The sequence below is a fragment of the Drosophila novamexicana genome, unplaced genomic scaffold (assembly GCF_003285875.2).
Source record: "Drosophila novamexicana strain 15010-1031.04,08,12 unplaced genomic scaffold, DnovRS2.1 tig00000008-arrow-pilon, whole genome shotgun sequence".
Classification (NCBI taxonomy): domain Eukaryota; kingdom Metazoa; phylum Arthropoda; class Insecta; order Diptera; family Drosophilidae; genus Drosophila; species Drosophila novamexicana.
Window position 1 is genome coordinate 4,708,756 of NW_020824765.1, and position 24,246 is coordinate 4,733,001.

Below are 24,246 nucleotides of genomic sequence, written 5' to 3' on the forward strand. Positions count from 1 at the left end.
AGATATGAAAGATTTCGTGTATAATACTTGCTTGATTTACATTGCCTTATAGGCCTACAAATTGCTTACCTAATGGCCAAATCCTTGCTTGACCTAACGAGTCTCAGAAGAGAAGAAAACTATGCTATCAATGACATTGAAATAGTCCTGGTAGTTTTGCTTGTTTTTATATAAATTTCTAATCGATAAAGTAAATAAGCGCACCTTGTCCCTTGAACAATTTTAAAGTTTGCTGAGCCATTCTTGTTAATTGAAATCCCAAGAAGCATGCAGCACGAATCAGGGATTGCATCTTTTGAGGCATGCACAAAAGTATGCTATGATTTTCGCAAATACAATATTTTGCGGTTTCTGGATTTTCTTTTAGGTTTCGGCAGTATGTATGTGTACTTTTTTAATGTCGTGTATTTGTATTGAATACGTTGTTAAGCATTTGGATCAAATTGTTTCGCAATAATAACATTGTATTACATAGGTATTAGGTCTACAACTATAAGAACAGAAAGCTATTTATCGTAGCGCCGAAGACTTTTGTAGCCCGAAGAGCTGAGCCTGGCGGGCCGCGACTTCATCTAGACTTATGGTAGTCGATTCGTTTCGTTCGGTTATAAAACTTAACTATTACTCGTAACATAGGTTTATATATATATTTATATATATAATGGTTGACCTTAATGATCTGCGATTGTAGCTACATGTGCGTGCTCATGTGGGTACCCCACATATACACTATAAATATTTGTGCCATCCGCTAGAGTGGCACGCAGGCGGCACGACGCGATTGCTGCGTGGCAGCTGCAGGCTGATAGCGAATGGGCGGACTCAGGCCACTGGGGAAGACGATGATGGGATGGTTGATCTGGCCTCATATGCCCTGCAAGTACCTTCGTAACTCCTCCTCAGTGTCGAAGATCATGACGGGGAACGGCGAACCGGGCACAAATTCACCAGCCCACTTGACTTCGACGCGATAGTCACCTGGCTCCGTTGGATCGTACTGGGAATCGCATAGAAGAAGCCAAGTTAATCACACTCTTTAAAGATACAAAGACGCCTGCTTACCTTGCACAGAATGGTACGATCCTTTTGGCTTTCGCGCTGCATTTCCACGCGGAAGGCGCCCTTGGGTCCGCGCACGCGCACCGTCAGCTGCCCGGCGCCAGCGCCACGTGTGTCGCATATGAAGCGCGATTGGAAGGTGGCCAGCACACCATGCTCGATGCCGGGCCCATAAACGCGAACCTGTTGGGTTAAAGATCCACATATGTAATGGATTATGTGCAAAAAAGCTAGGCAAAGCCCTACTCTCTATTACTCACCTTGCTGGCATCTGGTGCGCCGGCCACTTTGAGCGCAAAGGGCGAGCCGGGCACATTCTGTCCGCCGTATTTGATGGTCAGCAGATGGCGACCCGGCTCCTGTGGCTTAATGTTCAGCGTAAACGTGGCATCACCATGGTCATACAGCTCGCAGTAGGCCACCTTGCGTGCGCCGGCGCAGTGGGCGGTTAGTTCGCCAGGTCCGGCGCGTCGGGTGTCTATCCAGGATTTGATGTCCTTGCCGACGATGCCGTGGCGCAGACCTTCACCAGACGCAATGACCTTCGAGGCGTCCATGGAGGAACCAACGGCCACAGTGAGCGGGCAGCCCTTGACCAGCCGGCCATTCCACTTGACCGAAAGCGTCAGAGTGCCCGTCATGGACTTCTGCGGCGTGTACGAGGCCAGCCAAATGTTTTCGCTGGGCCGCGGCTGTGCCAGGCTCACGGGCAGCGCAGTATTCTCCTGCGTGATCAAAATGACTTCCGGGCGGCCTGCTGGCGCATTGGAGGCATCGATGGTAAAGTGCGCCGCCTCGCCGGCCTGGGCGGCGGCCAGTCCGCGACCCATTAGCACCACCTTGTCGGCGGCTTGCTGACCCGTTACAAAGGCGCTGCGTGGGCACTGTGTGATGGTCAAACCGCTCCAGGTCAAGTCCAGATCATGCTCGCCGGCGGCCAGATTGTCACCCGTGATGTTGAGACACATTTTGCCATCGGCCAGCTTATCGACGGGTATTTCAATGCCATCGATGCTGCAGACCAGCTTGCCGGGCCCGGCATTCTCCACATCGAAGATAATGCGTGCCGGCAATATTAAACGTCCGTCATGATCAACCAGCGTGCCCCAGCCGCCAACAGGAGTGACCTTGGTGGACTCCACGCAGCAGACGCGCCAAGGTGAGCCGGGCAGACTGCCGCGGTTGGGGCAGCTGGCACGAATCTCGTAGGTGCCCACCGATAGAATGACATAAGAGATGCGCCACTCGTTGTTGCCCAGCGCCTTGATCTTGGGCTCGATGCGTTCGCCAAACTCATCCACGCGTTCGATCTGCACATTGGGTGCAATGGGACAATAGACGACAAAGGAGGCTTCCTTGTTGCGATGACATACTTCCAGGCCGTGGCCAGCAGCGCGTGCATCATTACGCACGCCACTCGACGAGGCGCTGAAGTTGAGCGGGGAGCTGGGAATCGTCTCACCGCCATACATGAGCGTTAGCTTATAGTTGCCCGGCTGGGAGGGCACAAACTCCACGTTGTAAATGCCCTCGGACTGCTCACTGATGAGCACGGGCAGGCTCTGGTTAGTGGGCGAAATGGCAAAGGCTTCCAGCTCGGCAGTGCCGGCATTGTCTGTGCGCACGGTGAAGCTATTGGAGCTGTGCAGCGCTAGCGGCTCTTTGGTGACGCCCTGCACACTGACTTTGCTGCTGTCAAACGCCTCGCAGGTGAAGGGGCTGCCCGGCAGTGGCTTCGACTGATGCAGCACCTCTGCAAAAGAAAACGATTCGAGATTTGAGGTTGGACAAGGACAAGGCTGTGAAGGCGGTACATACCGATAACACATTGACCCGGTTTATTAATGCTGAACTCCGCCTGCAGGTGTCCATTCTTTGTCTGATAGCAGCGCACGGGCAGCGCCTGGCCACCGGGCCCAGAGACCACAACATCAAACTCTCGCGCCGGCCGCTTCACTGTGTCAATGGCAAAGGATGTGGTCTTGCCCACGCGCGCCTGATACAGACCCAGCCCGCTAACGCTGATCTCCTTGCCAGCACTGGCAGGCAGCACATTAATTTCGAGTGGCTTCAGTGATATGGGCACATCGTTAAAGAGTATGCTTATCTTGTGCGGCGCTACACGCGTCGGCTGGTAGACAATCTCGTAGACGCCCGATTTGCTGGGGCCGCGTATGGTGTGCGGCACCTCGGTGACACCACAACGCACCAGCGCCGACAGATCACCCTGCCCGGCTTCGTTCAGCGACACGCTGATGCTGGCCGGACGATGACACAAAGCCTCGCCCACTTCGGTGATCTTGACCAGCATGGGATCGAAGGCGCAGAGTGTGCGTGTGCCAATGTGCTGGCGCGTCTCGCGGTCAATAAAGCGCAGCGTGTAGTTGCCGGTCATGTGTGTGCGGAACTCCGCCGTCTGGCGATTGATGGTGTACGGCACGGGCTTCTGATCGGGCGCCAATATCTCTACAATCTGATCATCGGCCGGAAAGTCAATGGCTGCCAGACTGCCAATCTGTATGTGCTGGGTGTGCTGCTGAATGTCCACGCGGAAGGGACTGCCGTCCACGGCAACCTCGTTGAACGTAATATTCACATAATGCGGCTCGGTGCTCTGCGGCACAAAGGTGACGTCGTAGAGGCCGCGTGCACAGGCGACCACCTCGGCCTTGACGGTGCTGCTGTCGGTGGACACCACCAGCTCAAGTGTGCCCTCCCCTGCGCCAGCTGCATCCACACTGAAGGTGACAGGCACGCCAAGCGTGGCAGGTCCATACTGCTGCTCCAGGCCGCTGATGCTCACGCGGGAGACATCGAACACATTACAGCTGAAAGGCGATCCATTTATGTGCTGATCATTCGCCAACACGCTGATCAAATGCCGGCCCACTGTGCTGGGTCGGAAGGAGGCGCTGTAGCTGCCGCCATCGTGCTGACTCAGTTGACAGTGCTCGTTGTCGCCGGCGGGCGACGTAACAAATATCTGTGGCTCGATGCCTTCAAAGCCCTCTAGCTCGAAGGTGTTGTCCATTTTGACGGCCGCCTGCTTTAGGCATTCTCCCAGCGCCTGGGCGCGTGGCAAGCCCGTAGAACTGGTGGCAGCAGCTGCTATGTGGCAGCTAAAGGGTGATCCCGGCACCGGGTGTCCGTTGAAGCGCACGGAAAGCGAATGGGCAGCCGCCTCCGTGGGCTTGAAGTTCACCTTGAATCGCGCATTGCCTTCGGATTGCACAAAGTTGGGCACATTCTTGCCGTTGACGGCGACAATGATCTCCAGATTACCGGCACCCGCCTGCGAGGCATTGATGCCAAAGCTGACGCTCTTGTTGACCACGCCAGGTCGTATGTCCGTTACGATTACCTTTTCGGCGGAGTAGGCCTTCAGCAGGAAGGGACTGCCCTCCACATGACCGCCGCCAGGCAGTCGCACCTCCACCGAATGATCGCCCACCTCCATGGGCTCGAACTTGATATTGTAGCCCAGCGTTGAGCCGAGTGCATCGATCTTCACCGGGACACTTCGTCTGGCCGGGCCGAGCACCTCCACCGTTGGCTTGGTGTCTGATTCCACCACAAACTCGAAGAGGCGACCCACGCTGACCTTGTCCATGGTCTCAGGGGATTGTATGCGTGCTGCGGCCGCCACGCGGCATGTGAATGGTGAGCCGGGCACATCCTGGCTGTTGAAGCGCAGCTCCACCGTGTGGCTCTCGGCTTCGCGTGGCGTAAAACTGATCGCATATGTGTGCTGGCCCTGTGCCTGTGCCGAGGTGGGCACGCGACCGCCATTTACCGTGACTTCTAGATTGCCGGGACCAGCCTGGGATGTTTCGACCAGGAAGGTAACAGGCTTACCCACCGTTCCACTGCTCACATTCTTCACCTTAATGGCGCTGACGTCATAAACCTGTGGAGAGGGAAAAGGTTAATGTTCAAAATGTACAAATATAGGCTTTATAGTCGGATCTGGAAGGAGCGATATATCTGAAAGATAGTCACAAGCACGGTGAGAGTGGTATCATTTTTTTCAAATTAAGTTTCTTATGAGTATTATAAATTTGTAATGAAAGGTGAAAGGGATAAAAGGGGACATCTTTGACCCCAACAAATATTTGTAATAAATGTTCGTCGTTTTTAGTATGCGGTTGACCAAGAAATGAATGACGATTTAAACATGTCGAGGGTAAGACAAGGCCAAATAGCATTTTCTTACTATAGCTTGAGTTTCGACCTAGTTATGGGCTTAGGAAAGTTAACATGAACTTTACAAGCTACATTTGGATAAGGATACATGAACTTACCTTAGCCGCATAGGGACTGCCAGCTGTGGGCAAACCATTGACAGTGACATTGACGCGATGTTCGCCGACGACTCGGGGCACAAACTCCGCCTTGAAGACGCCCTCGGCGGACTGATGCACCTGGGCGGGCACTGATTGTCCGGCGGGACCTGAGTTGTCCCGATTTTGCAATGTGCACATTTTGCATTTTATTTGTATATTTAGTTTTTTTTTTTTTTCGTTTTTAGTATTATTAGGTTTTAAGTTTTTAATCAAGAATTTTCGATTGCGACGCGGCCGGAAATGAGTTTTGAGAGGGTTTCATTTGATTGTTTTGTTGAAATTCATATATATTTAGTTTGCAGTTGTAGTTGTCGTAATTGTTGTTGTGTGGTGTAGTTAGTGATTTGTTTATGGTAATTTTTTGGTTTCGCGTAATTGGTAAAAAATTTGGAAAAATGTTTACTCAGATTAGTAACGGCATTAGGCTTGGATTTGTGTTTTTGTAAAGAGCTTAATATGAACGATGCCAACGGGCTGGTTAGTGGGTTGTCAGGTGTTGTAATTGTTGTGGTTGTTAGTGGTTGTAGTGGTTGCTGTTGTTGCCTTGAGTATTATACCGAGAACGTGCCAGAAACGGTTAGTAAACTTGAGATGTTGCATGTATTTTTTGTAGAGACAGAGCGAGCAGCGAGCAGACATATTATAATTATGTATCCCTGTAGTTATATACTTCTAGTGTCTATATAGCTTATGTACAATACTGATAGTCTGCCTGAACACAAAACAATACCAATACACACAATCCTTTATGCATATATCATGTTTGTAAAACATCTTTTTATTTGTTTGCTTGCGCTTCTTTTAAAAGACAAAAATCAATTGAACAAATTAGTAAATATTTTGCCCTGAGGCGCAAAAGGACATTAGTAGTAAATTAAAAAAAACGAGTACTTTGTTGTTTAGTGTGGTGTAGTGGGTGCTTTTTTATAGTTGTTGTTGCTGCTGTGGTTCTTTCACTCGTGGTCGATACAGTAGTACTTCGCTTGGTAAACACGCTGTTGGGTTATGGTTTGTTTTTAATTTAAACGGACTGTTAGGCGGAACATATATATATATATAAATATATATATAGAGTAGATATAAGGAGCTAGTATATACATATATATAGAGTGAGAGAGAAAGAAAGTACTCATATATAAAGTTATATATATATATATAGATAGGTAAGTATATGCATATTTATAGAGTCTAGTACAAAAGATTTCGCCGTCCTGAAATATAATACAGATATAAAAGTGAGCAAATTATTACAAATTAAAGGGCGTAAGATTACAAAACATTTAAACACAACTAGATACCGAACATACACACATACATATATAGAAATAAAGACCACAGATACACACACATACACGTACGCATACGCATACTACAATGTTTATATACAGTACGATTAAAAAGTAATTACATTTAAATGTGCTGATATACTACAGTGGAATCAATTACATAACGTACATTCTAATGCCTATACACACTCACACAGATACACAGACTTTTACACACGCCTACACAGTTGCGGCCATGGCATAATCCAGAGTTTGTAAAGCCTAAGCACAGATGCTAATGCGTCGAAGTGTAACCGTAGCAATTGCCAAAATGATAAATATGACGCATAATTATATATACTAAATGAGCACAGTACACACACACACACACTCAGTTAGCCACAGTGGCTAAGTGGTGCGGGGTGCCACACAAGTTTACAAGCTGCCACACGGTGGAGCAAAGCTATTGTCAAGAGCGCTGCGTGTGAAGCAGAAATAGAGCTGTGAGTAGAGTTGAGTTAAGGGGCCAGTTGTGGGTGGATTACAATTGAAAAGGGTTGGGCGGGGTGGTGGGCGGCCTGGGGCGTGCTGGCATGCTTAAAAGTTTCAACAACAATTTCCGTAGATTGTGTTGAAAAGTGTGAAAATATGTGTGTGTGTGTGTGTGTGGGAAAAAAAGTCATGTGTTTTTGTGTGCCGATGCGGATACGGATAAGATGCTAGCTAAAGATACGGATTATGAGCAGATATGTATGCGTATGTGTGTGAGTGTATGTGTGTGTGGGTGTGTGTGATATCGATTACTCTCTCCCACAAACACACACACATACATAGACAATTATCATTTAAGTAACGAGCAATTTAATTACAATTACGAATAACTTGAACCAAAATCAAATGCAAAATGCAAATCAAACCACACGCAAACAAAATGAAGGCGAGCAGAGCATAATGATAGAGGGTTGGTCGGAGGGGCTTATAAATGTGAAGGGGGGAGAGGTACACATAGCGCATGAGTACCCTGTGTTAGTGTGAGAGCGAGCCCGTTCAGCCAGCTCCTGGCCAGCTACATACCTTCGACGTTGACCTCAATGTCTTCCAAACGGCCGCCATTGTGATTGATAACAAAAGAATTGGTCTGATGCACCGGCCCGGGACCGCCAAGGGATACCTGGGGCCCGGCGACGCCGCCGCTAATGCTAACCGTTATTGGGCAGCCGGGCACGGGCATTTTATTAAAGGAGACATTAATAGTGTGCTCGCACGACTCCGTCGGCACAAACGAAACGGAGAATCTGCAGAGACAAAGAGAGAAAAGTGTAAGTAAGAGCATCTGGTATCTGGCAGGTAACACCTGATCATCCTTACCTTGCACTGCCCTGGGGATGCACCTGTGTGGGTATATTTTGACCCTTGGCCGATATGGTTATTTCTAGATTGCCCTCGCCAGCATCGCCCGCATCCACAGTGAACTGCACGGGTCGACCCATGGTGCCACGGGAGACGCTACCAACGACCACCTTGCTGGCATCATATGACTTGGCCAGAAATGGTGTGCCCTGCACCGCAAAGCCATTGTACTCCACATTTATCGAGTGGCCGCCCACGCTGGTTGGCGTGAACTCCGCCGTGAAGCCGGCGTGTATATCGCCAGTGACGCGGACGGGCAACTCGCCGTGTGGCCCACGTACGCTGACCGCCAGCTCAGCGGCTCCACCACCGCTCACCGTGATGTGAAAGGAGGAGGGCCTGTTGACCGGTATTAGCTCCAGATTGGACAGGTTGAGGAGAACACGCGAGGTGTCCGCCACGGCACAGACAAAGGGGCAGCCGCGCACCGTCTCCCCATTGAACTTGATGTCTATCAAATGGGACTTGGCCTGCTCGGGGGTGAAGGAGACGAGACAACGACCGCCGCCAACGACCTGGACATGGTTGGGCACCTCGCCCTCATTTATGGATATCTCCAGCTGTCCCTCACCAGCCGCACTGGCGTCCACACGAAACTGGCACGGCTGGCCAACCACGCCGCCGTTAACCTCGGTCACTTGGATCAAGCTGGCATCGTAGACCTTTGCTATCAAAGGACCGCCAGCGATCTTCGTGCCATTGATGGACGCATCAATGATGTGCGTGCCCACTTCGGTGGGCACGAACTCAATGCGTGCAGCACCATTTGCCGCCTCATGGGTGACTCTGGCATTCAGCTTTGACTTGCTTGGAGTCAAGACCGTTGCCACGCACTCGCCTTTGCTCAGGCTTTGTCCAGGAGGCGGCAGTATCTCAAAAACCGCCGGCGTATTGGCGGGAACAAGGCGTGTGGATTCGCCCAGAGCGGTTAGGCCGGGTGACGACATGATCTCAGCGTGCCACGGTGAACCTGCAATCAAGCACAAATCAGAAAAAGATTGTCAGTTAAGAGCTCAGATAAAAGATATGCGTGTGTATGTGATTCGAGCTGCCCTTACACACTCTCTGGCCAGGTTATTTGACCCAAAAAGCGACTTTATGCTGCCGAAGCGCTGGTAATTGAGACGCTGCACGCGTTGACTAAGACAAGCGACACAGTTCGTGGCTATAGCGAGGGTGGCTCAATAAATTAACATATACTTAAAATGTATAAAATATATAGTTGAATAAAAAACCTGATCCTATTTCTAGACTTATGAAAGGTATACAATGAGAGATTTTTTTGTTGAGATTTTTTGAGATTTTTTTAAGACCTACCTACCTAAACCTTGTTTAAAGTACATATATTGTAACGACTTTATTACATGAATTTATAATTATACGTTGACATGTGCATAACATGTTATTCAATTTTCTATAATTTCTTGTATGGATAAAAATATAACCGTTTTCTCAGATTCTTATATATAATAAAATACATAAAGATATGCATATGTCATTGTCTTTATATTTCTAACATCATCCACATCTCTTTTGTCTAATTGGAATTTGGTTGTTTCTGTGTCAATTCTTCAACTTTCCACATGAAACGTACAGCATTTCTGTGGCAGCCCCCGCGTGGAAGTCAAAACAAGGTTTCTATTTGGATTTCGCATTGTTTTCCGCTGCGTCCCATTATAATTGTCGCAATTGCTACGCAGCAAACGCAACAACAATTTGTGCCGCCTCGTTGCCAGCTGGCTGAGTGCGAGGCACAAGTGCGTATCTTGAGCTGCGTATTTGTATCTGCAAGATGTAGCTGTATCTGTATCTGTAGCTGTATCTGCATTTGTGGGCATCCAAGTGGGCACGGACAGTAGGCTGCAAATGCTTAGACAATCAACTCGGGCAGATTATAGCACATTAATTGGCCAAAGTTAGTTGCAGTAGCTACAGTTGCTACAGTTGGAGATGGAGATGGAGCTGGAGCAGACTGTAGGAGCATTGCGAAACGCAAGCAGCTCGAAGCCATTAAAGTTTGAGGCTCAGACAGGCAGAGATGCATTCGTGAGCTGACGCTAAGCGAATTGAACTTGCAATTGGCAATTACGAGCAGCTCGTTAAATGTTTTGCTTATTTCTTCGTTTTTTTTTTTATTGATTAAGTCGATTGTTGTTGTTGTTGCTGTCGTGTTTTAGCTTGGCGCAAAAATTTACTTTTGTTTGCAACTTTCCACACATTTCTCTTTCTCATATTTTTTTTTCGTCTGCTGCTGCTGCTGCACTTTTCCTTTTAGCACTCGTTTCGGTTGCAGCTGCTGGTGCTGCTTTTTATGGCTTTTCCATGAAAATTGCCACAGCAGTTGAGTACCGTACCGTCGTCGTTTCAGTTCAATGGAAAATCAAACTGTTGCGTTGTCGCTCAAAACTCGATTTGAGTTGGCACTTTTTTGTCTTGCGCAACAACATTTCATTTTGGCCGGAAAAAAACCCAACCTTTTTGCCTGGGAAACTTCTTGCGATGAGCCAACTAAAAAATTGAAACCGAATTCGGCCGCGAACTGTTGTTGTTGTTGCCACACTCAAAACTACCGCAGCTCAATTTGAATGCCGCTCTCGGGGTTTGTTGACCACCAATTGGCGGCACACTTTGGGCCAGCATTTATCAGCCACACACACAGCTCGGGCTGCATGTAAACAACAGTTAGCTGGTCATCTAATAAACCTCAACAGCTTCAAGTTAGAGTTTCCCATGCTCATAAATTAAGCTCTGCCTCTTTGTCACTGCCACATTCTACGCGTTGCACAGACGAGCCTGCAACTTGAACTTTGCTTGCATTTGCGTCTCTAGCGGGCTCAGTTTTGGTGGGGTTTTCTTGTTGTTGTTTTTGTAGCCATCTCAAGAGAGTCTTATGCACGTCTTGTGGCGTGTGTGAAGCTCATGTGAGTGCGAATTCTCGGTCGAATTGCGTGTGCTAAACGAGCGTATGAAGTTGCCAGGCGGCTGCTTGGTTTTCGATTCATATATACTCTATTACACGAACAGGACATAATATGAATAACAAACATTAAGAAATTATAAGGAATTCAAAAATGTTCAACATTCAAGTTGAAGTTCATTAAAAAACTAGTTTTAGACAATAAAAGTATTGAACCTTGTTGTACTACATTTGAACTTTGCAAACATAACTTTTAGGTACTTTCAGAACTTTATGTTAAGAGTTGATTTTGTGTAAGTAGATCAGATTAAGTTCATTATGCATCTCTTCGTGTTGATAATCTCTAAGTCAGACATAAGCTCTGATAATTATCTTGAGCTTGATTTAAGCACTAAACAGTCTATACAATTAACAAATAGTTTATTATCTAGTTGCGCATATTAGCCGTTAGTTCTAGTTCTTAAATCTAGTTCAAAGTTAAGCTGGCATCATTACTGCATAGTTTGCTGCTCTATAAACACAATAAAAGCGTGATTTAAGAAAGATTGCTTGCAATCTCAGAAAAGTATTTTTACCTCTAGATTGACATACCCCAGTAAGTAATACAATTGATCTCAACAAGCTGAGTTGAAGCAGGCAGCTTAAACGAAGTGAGGATTAGGTTGACAAAACAAAGCTTCAAACTATCTTCGAGCAAGTTCTTTGCGAGTTTTACTCATACAATGGATATTATTCCCACGTTTATTTCCGGCGACATTCTGAAAGTTAATAGCCAGGTAACGGTTTGAACCAATTCAAAACAAACGATTATTTGAACAAATTTGTTGGTCAACAAATCCGGCTTTATGTTTGGTTCGAGCTCCAACCTGTTCGGGCGGACAACCACTTCTCAATGCATCCTGTGCCTGATTCACGTAACGAATAAGGGTATTTTTGACTTCGGTGTGGCTACCTGTTGCTCTTAGCGGTTCTGGCCGCGGCCGGTTTTGTTGCCGCGTAGCTGTCGCTGGCAGCGACCAACTTTTCCGGCATGTGGCCAGAGAACAAGTGCAGTTAAGAGTAGATGGCTGAATGCTGTTATTCAATATGCATACGAGTATCTGTGTGAGTGCCAGAGTATCTACGTGCAAGCGTGTGTGTGTGTGTGTGCGTATACGAAATCGGTTACGTGACTGCGGCATGCAAACCGTTAGATGGCCAGCAGCTGTCGCCACAGCAGCAGCAGCAGCGACAGCGGCAGCAGCAGCAGCAGAAGAATTCAAAGCCAGAATGTCTGACAGCGACCGTTACGAATAGTTGATGTATATAAATGTATCTATGCACACATATGTATCTATATACACATGTATCTATAACTATAGAATTTTTGGTATTTGATTTCGCAGAATGGAGATTTACGTTTTGTGGTGACTGTGTTGGTAGCTGCTGATGATGCGTTGGAGCGTTGGTAGCGAGGCTTTTGTTGCTGTAGTTGTAGTTGTTGCTGTTGTTGTTGTTGTTGTTGGGGCAGTGCAAGATGTTGTCTGAAAACGCGTGATTGGACCTTATTCTTTTGTATATCAATACACAATTGCAAAGCGGGCGGCACGTCTGAACTTGAACCACTTGAAAGTCAAGTTGTTGAACGCGCTGCGATTATGTCAGCGACTTGTTATTTTTGTATTATTTTAATTATTAATTTTTTAAAAAAATAACTTGTGTATTTTTTATGTATATTATAATGCTTGTGTTAAATGCTGCACTGTGCGAATTTCAACAAAACAATTTAGTTTAACGAGCTCTCTTTGCTTTTTTTCTACATATTTCGTCGAGCATTGCACAAAAATGTTGTTCAACGAAAATCACGAATCGCGCACGTTTTTCTCGCGTTTTTCAACGTTTGCCGCGGCCGTCGCAAAACAAAATTAAAAGCCAAACGATTTGTAATTTATCAGTTGTTTTAATTGCGTATTTGGTTTGTTTTATTATTATTGTTTCTTTTTTTTTTTAATTTATGTTGACCGTCGCTTACAAACCAGTTGCCTGTGCGCCATGCGGGTACCAAACAAAAATTTCACTTTGAATGTGGCTCATAAAATCACAAAAATGCAGAGTGATAGAGGCAGCGGCTGAAGGGCAGGGCAGGGCAGGGCAAGGGCAGAGGCAGCGGACTAGCTGTGAAATTGGGCATGTATGCCAATATGTTGGACAGCGGAAATAGCCATAAGCACCAGCAGCAGCAGCGGCAACGGGGTAAAAGCACTGTTCAAAAGAAAGAGGTGTGGCCACAACTCATTATACCAGAGAGAGAAAAAAAAACGAAACGAAACGAAACTCAACGCAACGAAAACGAAATGTCCGCTCAAATATTTGTGTGTTGTGTCAAGTCAGTGGGAAAGTAAGTGGCAGCCACGTTGTCGCAGCAGGCAGTCGAAGAAATTGCAATCTGTGCGGCTGATCTTACGCGTACCTGTCCGGCACGCCCTTGCCGCATACCGCCAGTTGCAAGTATGTGTAAATGTGGCATACAGCTAAAGCAACAGGCTGGCAACCTATCCCAACGGGTTTCGAGCTGCAGCCGCATTAAGTGGCATGGCAAACAACAGTACGCGTATCTGTTGGATCTGTTGTTGTAGCCGTATGTTGCTGCAGCTGTATGTGGCTTTGTCATAGGGCGTGCCACTTCCTTCTGCAACGGGTAACAAAGGCATGCAACAAGTGCGCCTTGAACCACATAGAAAAGCCAACGACAACAGATTGAAAATTGCAAAGCAAACAGCAAGAGCAGACAAAAAAGAGAGAAAAATATAAATGCAGACCACTTCCCGCTGCTGCGCGAGTGTGCGCCTGTGTGTGTGTGTGTGTGTATCTATGAGCTTGGGTTTGAACTATGTGCGCCTGTCGCTTGATTATGTGTGCTGCACTGCCACACGGGGCCTTTAACTTGGCCAATAAACGAGCCAAATTGCGGCTGTGGCATGTTGCAAGCTCTTAACAAAATGGCTGCCACACACACACACATACACACCAGAATCATGTTCAATGAACATTGCAAATTGCAGGGCGACAGTTTTCTACGCTTTTGACGTTGATTTCAACCGATTTCAACCTTTAAGCCAAGCAGCTGTCTAGTCCCATTGAAAATATGTTCAGCTAAAAGGTTCATTAAACTGGTTTTAGTTTTGTTTTACTTATATATATATATGCGACGAGGGCAACTTTGTTTTGAGAGACGGCAACGGGAACGGGCAAGGGCGCGGGCACGGGCACGGGAACGGGAACGGGAACGGGAACGCGACGTCCGCATTGGTTATATTAGCATATTTCTTTGGCATAGAAATCTCACAAACAAAATCTTTTCGATTCGCTTAACATTCCACAAAAAAAAGTTATCTTTCTTTTCTTCTTTTTTTGTGAATTTGGTATTTCTCTCAACCGTTTGACAATGTTTTTGTTTGCGCTGTCTGATTACAAACAATTCTTTTCTTTTTCGCTTTGCACATTCACACACACTTCTAGCCTTTGCTGCTTTTCCTTACTATCTAGTTGTTTTTCTTATATTTTATTCTCTTCAAATTTTTCTTGGCTTTAACCGTTGCGATTCGCTGCTGACGGTGCGCCGACGTGTCAGTTCTGTTCGGAACGCGAGCTGTGACTGGCGGCGGCGGCGGCGGCTGCTGCCAACGCGACTCAGAGCTCTGCTCAAAACTCGTTCGGCAGGTCGCTCACTGCGGCTGGCTGAGCGCGACGGAGCGTAAAAGAGCGATCGGATTGCGGCAGGTGAGCGCAGGTAGGCGCAGCAACAAGTGATCAGTGGCGGGAGAGTGAGCGCCAGTGTGAGTGTGAGTGCGAGCGAGAGCGCAGCTCTGCTTCTCTCAAGCGAACTGCACGAATTCGCCGCACCGTGGTCTGCAGTGCCACCAGTCGGAGCGAAATCAAATAGACTCTTTCAAGCTCGGCTTAATCTTAAGTTTCAAAAAACTTAATACTAAAAGAATATTATTATATGTTTGTCTTAATATACGAGTTTATGTTTATGTTTATACTGTCCTTATCCTAATTATAATTTAACTAATGGAAAAGACATATTTGGTTCAATCCATAAATTAATGAAGAGTGTACACAAAAAATCTTTATGAATGCTAAATTGAACTAAACTTTATCAGTTGTTCGAGCTGTATGAGTACATATAAAATATTGGTATAAATACGACCATTCCAAATTTTACAATGCAGTCAAAGTTTTATTTTAATTAAATTTCATGAGAGTAGATATTACAGCATTGCAACATGAATTGGACTTAAGCTTTAACAGGTTGGATATACTTTAACATATAAAACTGTTTGTTCTGACTGACTGACTGATTGGTGATCGACGCACAGCCCATTCCATAAGAGCTATGAAGCTTAAATTTTCACTGTAGTTACCTAATGTAATGAGGTTGCACGTTAAGACAGGCTTTCTGGAAATTCCACCCGTATGTGCGGAAAAAACGCGAAAAACGTTTGTATGAAATTTGTTTTTTTCATATGTATAATTCAAAACTGTATGTTAAGAATATATCATCATAGTGTTGTGAAGACCATTTCCTAAGCATTATGACTTCCCCAAAATATTTAACTATAACTTCAGCTATGCTAAGCATTCCAATTTAGAAAACAAAAATAAAAGACGCCAATCAACTTAGCATGCCCAATTTAGGTAAGGGTACAAAACGACTAGCACATCGAGATTCGCAGCACAAGAATGCCGAACTTGACTTGAAAGTGCGCAACGCCCACGTTATGTGCAGCTTATGGCGTCATACTTGAGCTTCCTGCTTGATCAAAATCTTTGCTCCGACTCACCTGGTACCGTTTCTCCATTGAATGTGATCTGCACGGTGTGTGTTCCATGTTCGTGTGGCGTGAAGCTGGCTATGAAGCGCTGACCGCCCAGCGAGCGGACCGACGATGTGACCCGGCCGCCATTAACCAAAATTTCCAAATTGCCGGAACCGGCCTTGGAGCCATCGATCTCAAATTCCACCGGACGTCCAATGGAGCCGTTGGGTATGTCCTGTACGCGTATGGCTCTAGCACCTGTCGCATTGCTGTCTATGGGTCGAAAGCGCGACAGCGAGCTGTAGCCGTAGCCCGGCCCATTAGCCGAGCTATGGCCATTGCTCTCCGTGACCACATGCTCGCTGGACTCCTTGACGGTCTTGATATAACCGCCGGACTTGTCCGTATACGTATTGTTCGAGTGTGACTTGACGGTGATGGCACTGGGTCTGCATGGCGACAGAGTGAGAGAGAAAAAGGGGGAGATAAAGGGCCTGGCATGGAATATTAGAGAATATATCAATTACTTGTAGCGATCCACGTCGTCGGGCGAGTCGCGTCGATAGTCCGACTGAAGCTGTTGCTGCTGCTGCTGCTGCTGCTTGTGCAATGCGAACTTGTTGTACTGTGTATTGCGCTGAGTCTCGTTGTCCAGATCGGGGCGTGCGTAGTTGAGCTCCGTGTTGAGCTGCGTCTCGGTCATGTTCGCAAGCGACTCGAGCGAATTGTGCGAGAGCATGTGCTTGGTCTTGTTGATGACATCCCAGCTATCGCGACGCGCCGATGCCGGCTTCAGCGAGGAGACGCGCACATTCGAGGAGTGATCAATGCGCGGCTCCGGCGAGCCAATCCGACGTAGTCGCTCGGCTGTGCCATAGAGCGAGGGACTGGCGCGCACATTCGAATCGGTGACATAGTTCGAGGTGGATTTGTAGGTGGATGACTTCTCCACGCGCGTGGACTCGTATCCGTTCTAGAAATACACCAGAGTCAGTTCTGAGCCGGCATTAGGTGTATCTACGTGCATGCCTACCTTGTTCAGAGTGCTGGTCACGGGACTGCCAATGCGATGTGTGGCCGTGCTGATGTACGCATTGTTGGGCGAATAGCGCTGCACTGGCGAGGCGGAGGCGTGCCGCGGACTGCTGGTTATGTTGCGCGTGGAGCTCTCGTACTGGTTCGATGTCTTGATGGTCAGCGGACTGTGCGAGTGCAGCTCGCTGGAGCGCGTCTGTGGATGAGGTGGATGAGATGACAAGATTAGCTTTGGTTTGTCAAGCTAAAGATCAGACACACATAAAGAGCACTAGTTTATCTTTTGGAATCAAGCAAACGGATCAAACAAAAATTTAGTTACATTCAGTGTGGGACTAGGTATTGGACTGAGCGAGCTGGTCAGCTGTTGATGTCGCTGGAAGCTGCTGCTGCTGTTGCTGTTGGTAGTCAGCTCGCGCTCCTCGCGCGGCGGCGCCAGCTTGGGCTTGCTGACGATGCGCCGCTGGCTGTACAGCTCATTCTCCTTGTCGTAGTAGTAGTCATTCCTATTTGAGCTGCTATTGGAGGTCTTCGAGTCGCGCCGACCGCCGGCGGTTTCGGTATAAAGGTCCGTAGAGTTCAAATATTTCACTGTGGGGGAGCCGCCGGTCGTTGGCGGCAGGGGCGGTGTGGGGGAGCCGTGGTTCTCCTGTCGAATGTAATTTTGAGTGTGTGTCAGGGGTCACAAGGGGGTATGTGTGTGTGTGTGTGTAAGTGTTAGCCAAACATTCAATTTTGTGGTGTGCATTGCGGTTGTTGTGCAAAGCATTAACAAGAAGCCCGTGCCGACGCGTGCTTAGGATGAACTGAAGCCATGCTGCCTGCTGCCTGCCTGTACTTACCTCGCTCTCGCGCTTGTAGTACCTGGAGCTGGAAGTGTGGTAGTCAGTTGTGTCTAGCTTGGGCGAATACTGCGGCGAGTAGCTGCTTGTGCGCTCGGCCGTGTTATGGCCGTGCAAATCCCGACGAGAAAGCGACGCATTGCGATAGTCGTTGTGTCGCGTATTTGTCGTGGAGATGAAGTGCATCGAGGGGCTCTCCGAGCGATGTTTGCTCTCATGCAGCGGACTGCTGCGCGTCTTGCCCGAGCGACCTTTAGTGCCCACGCGCATGCTGCAAGATTTGGTAGAGGATTAGGCCAGAGTACAAGTTAGGGATCGATTGGATTACTCACATGAAGGGCGAGCCCTTGACATCGTAGCCATTGAAGTAGATATACACGCGATATTTGCCATTCTGGCGCGGCATGAAGGTCACCCGATACTTGTTATCCACGATCTTCTCCACAGAGCAGACCAACGAGTGCTTGTCATGAACAATGTCCACGTGCAGCTCGCCGTTGACTCCCACGCCGCGTGCGTCCACCTCGAAGGTGTGAGCACGCAGCGGCATGGCGCCATCCAGGCCATGCACAGAGACGCCAGAGGCATCGAACACGGCACATGTGAACGGACCGCCCTGGATGTGACGGCCCTGATAGGTGATGGCTATCTCCCAGATGCCCGCCTCATCCGGCTTGAATATGGCACTGTGTCCCTCGTCGATCTTCTTCAGCGGACAGTTGTGCGAGATGCCCGTCGGCGAAACTGCTGTGACCAGAATATCTTCCGTCTTGGGTGCGCCTGTTGCATTAACCAGCACCTCGACCAGGCTGCCTAGGGCGCAGGGTGCCATGCCAGGTGGGGCCACCTGCAGGAGACGCGGCAAGACGCGGAAGAAATGACCTCCCAAGCTATCCTCGCCAATCTCCACAACAATCTCGTGCATACCATAGCGCTCCGGCACGTAAACGCCCTCGCCATGCGCGTTTAAACGCACAGGCTGGCCGGGATTACCGGACGGGGGCACCACGTGACAGCGCACTGAACTCAAGCTGATGTCCCGCGACAGCACGTCGATGCGGAAATGCGTCTGCGTGTGAAATGGGTATTAAGCATTAATGCAGGTCATGTCAAGCACACAGCTGTGCGTGGTACATACCGGTTCGCCCACACGGCCGGATGTGCTCTCCAAATAAACGTTGACCAGGTCGGAGAGCGGTGGTCGCGGCGGCACCCACTGCAGATGGGCTGCATATGCCATGATGCCCAGATGCTCAACTTCCGGATTCGCCATGTCCTTGGGCGTCAATATGGGCTGAACGCCCAGCTTGGCGCCAGCATCGACGGCCTTGCGTATATTGTTCTCATAGTGAAAGGGATCGGTGCTCAGCTTATCTGGCGCTGGTGCCGAGCCGCCCAGTCCCTTGATGATTTCGCACAGCACGCGTCCATCGTTCCAATCGGTCTACAATGCAATGCAATTAATAGTTTAACCAATTACAATTAAATGCACAATTATGATTGCGGGCGCGCAATTGTATATTCAGCCAGAGTGAGGGATAAAGTAATAGTGAGTAAGCAGAGCAATGGCTTTTTAAAATACCATTGTTTAAAATAACACTATTATATAATTATATACATAAGAAACCAAACATGAGAATCGCATAGAGAGCCGATTATAATAAAAGGTAAGTGGGTCAATAGGAACGGAAGTAGATGCAGAAGGTGCAAGAGAGAGATGTGAAGAAAGGGATTAGATAGAGGTGAAGAAAAGTAGGGAAGAGTGCGAGATCGAGAAAGAGGGAGAGAGAGAGAGAAACAGAAAAAGAGAATGAGAGAGAAACTAAAAAATAGAGAGGGATATCGGACAGAAGTAGAAAAAAGAAATTAAAGTTATAATAAATATTTAAAAATAACAGTACGAGGGGGGGGGGGAAGAATAATTTTAAACAAAGATGAAGAGCGAAAGAGAGAGAGAGAGAGCGTGTGTGAGAGGGAATGTGATTTTCATCGGTTATAAACTTTGAATTTATTAAGGGTCAATATATTGTTATCACTCACCGTAAAATTCTTGACGGGCTCCTTAACCTGTGTGTTAACCCAACGCATGGTGGCATTGTAGCCGGGTCCACCTGGTTTCATGAAGTACGACAAATACGTCATGCCGGATAGCTCATCCAGCCAAGGCGAGGCCAGATACTCGGGCTCTAGCACCTTGGGCACACCGAACTCGCGCTGCGCCAGATTCATGGCATTGGTGCAATTGCGCACACTCTGACTAGGATCGAGACTGCGCCAGTGCGGAAACAGGCCCGGCTGGCAGTAGTCCAGCAACGCGGCCAAGTTGACGCCGCTATTCCAATCTGTCGTGAGATTGGTGATTTTGCAATCCGGCAGCGCGGCCTGCAGCCAGGCCAGCATGAGCTTGCGCGGTGGAAATTTGCTGCGTCCGATCTGGTAGCGCACAATCAGCGACCAGATGAGGCCCAATATCAGCTTCACGTTGCCATTGACAATGTCCACGTTGCCAATGTTCACCAGCTTGATGTGATCCGCCTCAATCGACTTGAGAGCGGTTGTGGCATTCTCCAGATAATGATGCTGATTGGCCGGCCGGCGATTCCACGATGGTTTCAGCGGACGCGTTTGCAGGTTCTCGACCAGCGCACACAGACAGGTGCCATCGCAGAAGTCCGTAGCCCAGTCATGCACCTGCCCCAAGTGGAAGAAATGGCAGATGTTTTTTTTTTAGTTTTATTATTTATGTTTTTATTTTTAATCACTAATGGCGAATCTTTCAATGGGCGTTAATTAGCATTGTCTGTGCGAAACTATGCATGTTTTCTGCTAATGTACCTACATGCCTGCTGCCTGTCAGCCAGCTTTCATAATGGGCAATCAGCAAAGGTACAACAACAACAACAACAACAACAACAAAAACAACAATAAGTTGAAAAGCCCGCTAGTTGTGGCCCACATTGGGCGTGTACCGCCTTCTGACTTGGCCGGAATACACTCACACGGCAAGGCTGGAGCTGAAGCTGAGGCTGGAGCTGAAGCTGTTGCCAGTTGGCTTTCTCCGGCATCGTCTTTGCAATTTTTGCCATTTGACATAAAGCTTTTTATCTTGGAGCTGTCAGCAGCCGGCGAGACAATCGCGTGTCTGTTGCTGTTTGTTTTCTGTTCGTGCCCCATACAGCAAATATTCTGTGGATGGCCATAAAAATCTCGCACATAGTTGCCAACGCGCTGTTCCCTAACAAGCGCCAACAACAGCTCCACTTTGGCTGGCAGTTGGGGGTGTTGTCTTTTGCTGTTATCGTTGTTGCTGTTGTTGCTGTTACTGTTCTTCTTCTTGTTGTCATGTGCGCATAACCTTTGAATTTGCAAGTCTATGCTGTGCGGGAGTGGATATTATCAAGAAGCGCTCATAAATTCCTATTGTCTGCTATGCGAAAAGTTTCATCTCATATATCCTAGAGGCAACCACATGCGCGAGGGGACTGGCCTAGAGGACTCTCTGCTGACATCTGCTCCATTCGCATTAGATACTGTTAATTGATAACATCATAAGCTATGTAAGACACTAGATGTTAATAGTTTAACATATAGCTTCCTACAATCTTTGTTGAGTTGATCGGTAAGGCAATATTGATTCCTTTTCATGCATTAAACTATGCTAAATATATTCCATTTTCAATGTTTAAAATGCATAACATAAAAGCAACTAGCGTTGCTAACACATGTCTGTTAAGAGTTTTCTGGGTATAAATTACTATCCAATAGCTGTATGATATTTTATTCCCAAGCAAGTGCAAAACCAGAGTCTTTTTAAATTAGTTTTCTCACCAATGTGTAATAAGCAAATGCATTTTAGTTTAATTGCAAAACTGAAAAGCGTTTTACGTCAAACAATTTAAAGGGGCTGTTAACAACAGTCTAACCAGCTGTAATGCTAGCAGACAAATGTGTGGGCATTTTTTCACTAGCTTTTTTGAATGAATTTAATGAATTCTAGTTGTACTTTAATTGTTTATCTATATGACAAGCAATATGCCACACGATTTTTCTGCCTTAAAAAATGAACGTTTCATTTATTGCAAAACTGAAAAACGTTTTACGCTTGTAATTAGTATGCGCTGTTAATAAAGATACTACTTTACTGCGTAAAGATACTAATGCATGGGAATACTTTACAGCTTGTTGTGAGAACAGTTTGTGAATATTGTATATCAAAAACCTAATGCATTTTAGACTCAATTAAATGCACCTGATAGAGTATTTGAGCTGTGGCATGCCGAGCATAGTTTTCTTTAGTTGTTATTTTATGGCACAAAAGAGAATATGGCACACAGAGTTGATTGCAATTTTATTAGCCATAAGCTAGAATATAAAATGCACACTTGACAGTCTCAATTTGGCATTTTGACCTAAATATAGCAGCCAGGTTTGTTGGCATGTTGTTATTCATTTTTTAAGGCCTATTGTCATTGGCTGGGTGCTCAATTAGCGCTGTTTACAACCTGACTCGTATGCGAACTCTGCCCATTTTGGAGGGCTGCGGCCTTGCCCCAGCTGCCTGGTTGCCGGGCTGCCTCGTCGCATCATCTCTCGGTTTTTTTTTGACTGTCCCAAAATGTATGCATAAAACTTGAAAGATCTGTCGCTGGCTTTTGTTTTGTAACACGTAATGGCTTTGCAGCGATGCTGTGTTTTTTATTTATATATGTATTTATTTTAATTTGTTGTATTTTTTGAGCTGCGGCCTTGGCATTCATGCGCCCAAATATGGCCAGTTCATGTGTGAGAAAAATATCTATAAAAAATCAAAAACAACTAAAATCCAACAAAGGCGACTCGACCCGAAGCTGGCTTTCAAATTGACTAATGAAATGCATGCCACTTGAGCGCAAAGCAGCGATTGCATGTTCGTAATTGTAATTAAATTGACCGACGCAATTTGAAAATGTCGCCTTCGAGTGTTTCGGCTTTGTGTGAGTAAAGTTTGCCATTGAAGTCGTCGCACTTGCTCCAGGCGTGGGCGTTGCGTATACGCCGCGTGTGCGTGTGTGTGTGGGCGACAATGAGTCGAGATCTGAGCTGATATTTATGACTGTACCGGGGTGGCGTATGGTGCCTGGCCATTTAAGGCATTTTAAGGCCCCACGGAAGAGCAGCATACCAGCCAGACCTGCAGGCCCACGAGCTGTCCAAGCGTGCAAGCTGTAGCTGGGCATGCCAATGAGCCCAGGCCCTGCTCGAGGCGCTGATCTAATCCATTTGTATGTTACATACAGGTAATCGATAGTTCTATTGACTGGCCGACCCATTGACTGAGTAACCGAGCGTCGTATTGTTAGACAGTTGCGCTTCACTGAACGCTCGCCTCTTATGTAAGTGTCTACGGACTAGCCCATATGCATAGCACTCACCTGCATGCCCGTCTCGCGCAAATGCTCGTTGACCCAATTGCGAAAGGTGTTCGCTTGGATTTCCACCCACAGGTCTTCGTTGCCGCGTATATTCATGCCCTTGGCGGCGGTGCCTTCGGGACTGCGCGCCACCAGGCCGGCATGTGTGATCTTTTGGGTCTCGGTGGTGCCATCTGTATTGTGCTTGAGCAGACCCGCGTGCGTCACCTTGGCGCCCTTGATATCTTTGACGTCCATTGTGGCGTTGTGGCGCTCACTTTTCGTCACCTCACTTCACCTCAGCTCACTACACTTCACTTCGGTACACTTTCGTTGCGTTTCGTTTGCCTCAGTTTTTTCTATGCAACTTCAGCTGGCAATTGTTTCATTGTATTTGCTTTTATTTGTATTTCTATATTTTGATTTATTTTAATGACTATCCAATCAGCGTGAAACGAAAGATTAACAAAAATTCTATTAACTTGTTAATTGGGAAACGCGATTCGTTGCGATTTCAACGTCCGATTTCCCGATTTCGACTCCGACTCCGGTTCGATTCGATTTCGATTTCGATTTGCCGAGCGCACGCGATCATTGCCCAATGCGAACTGAGTGGCTGGCACTTTGGGCCACTTGCTTTCTGGCCAAAACAAACAGCATGCGAGGCGGTGAGTGCAAAAACAATGACGTCATGACAGAGCTTAAAGCTCGGCTTGACAACGGCAACAACAACAACAAGAACAACAACAACCACCAGCACAACAACAAGAGATACAAAAATGTGGGTATGCGAATCCGAATCCGAATCTGGCTATAGAAAAACTGGTTTGCAACGTTCGTTCCAAGCCAAAGCGAAGCGAGCCAAAAGGAAAAATTGAAAAAAGTATCTGACAATAAAACACGAAAAAACAACAACCACAGAAAATATTCACTTAGTTTGGAATTTCGCCGCAAAAACAAAAACTTTGCGATCTCAGTGCGGTGGGCAGCGTCTAAAAAATAAAATATAAAAAAAAAAAATAAAATAAAACAAATAAGAGTGCTCTAGTAAGGGAGTGCTAGCTAGTAGATACCCCGTACCCAGTGTCCAGTATCTAGAGTTCCTACTCTGTATATGGTATAGAAATAATCCATATACCATAGTTGGTATCTTTAGCCTTTATAATCTTCGAGTTATCCTTAA

At 47.0% G+C, this 24,246-nt stretch overlaps 1 protein-coding gene across 4 annotated transcripts; it reads right to left on the bottom strand.

Moving 5' to 3' along the window:
* Window positions 1–373: 373 nt before the first annotated feature.
* Window positions 374–23,632, bottom strand: LOC115758745 (filamin-A). 4 transcript variants are annotated; one of them, XM_030699505.1, is made up of 16 exons: window positions 23,085–23,628; window positions 19,714–20,364; window positions 18,812–19,117; window positions 18,006–18,742; window positions 17,674–17,944; window positions 17,154–17,480; window positions 16,830–17,027; window positions 16,324–16,769; window positions 15,821–16,245; window positions 8,036–9,047; window positions 7,742–7,962; window positions 5,361–5,509; window positions 2,878–4,966; window positions 1,320–2,812; window positions 1,063–1,242; window positions 847–997 (listed from the first exon to the last, which is right to left on the bottom strand). In XM_030699505.1, the coding sequence occupies exons 1-16, from the start codon at window positions 23,319–23,321 to the stop codon at window positions 866–868; spliced, it is 8,874 nt and encodes a 2,957-aa protein (XP_030555365.1). In that variant the 5' UTR covers window positions 23,322–23,628; the 3' UTR covers window positions 847–865. The 4 variants fall into 4 exon arrangements, with proteins under 4 accessions (XP_030555372.1, XP_030555380.1, XP_030555365.1 ...); XM_030699512.1 differs by lacking the exon at window positions 17,154–17,480 and having other exon boundaries at window positions 374–997; window positions 23,085–23,627; XM_030699528.1 differs by lacking the exons at window positions 847–997; window positions 1,063–1,242; window positions 1,320–2,812; window positions 2,878–4,966; window positions 5,361–5,509 and adding an exon at window positions 6,524–6,613 and having other exon boundaries at window positions 23,085–23,632.
* Window positions 23,633–24,246: the final 614 nt, after the last annotated feature.

Excerpts from the sequence above, each read along its gene's own strand:
- LOC115758745 (XM_030699505.1), bottom strand. The coding sequence starts at position 23,321 with ATGGACGTCAAAGATATCAAGGGCGCCAAGGTGACGCACGCGGGTCTG. Across the intron at positions 17,028-17,153 it reads TACCTAGTCCCACACTGAAT|ACGCGCTCCAGCGAGCTGCA; the intron begins GTAACTAAATTT and ends CCTCATCCACAG. Across the intron at positions 1,243-1,319 it reads GCGCACCAGATGCCAGCAAG|GTTCGCGTTTATGGGCCCGG; the intron begins GTGAGTAATAGA and ends TTAACCCAACAG.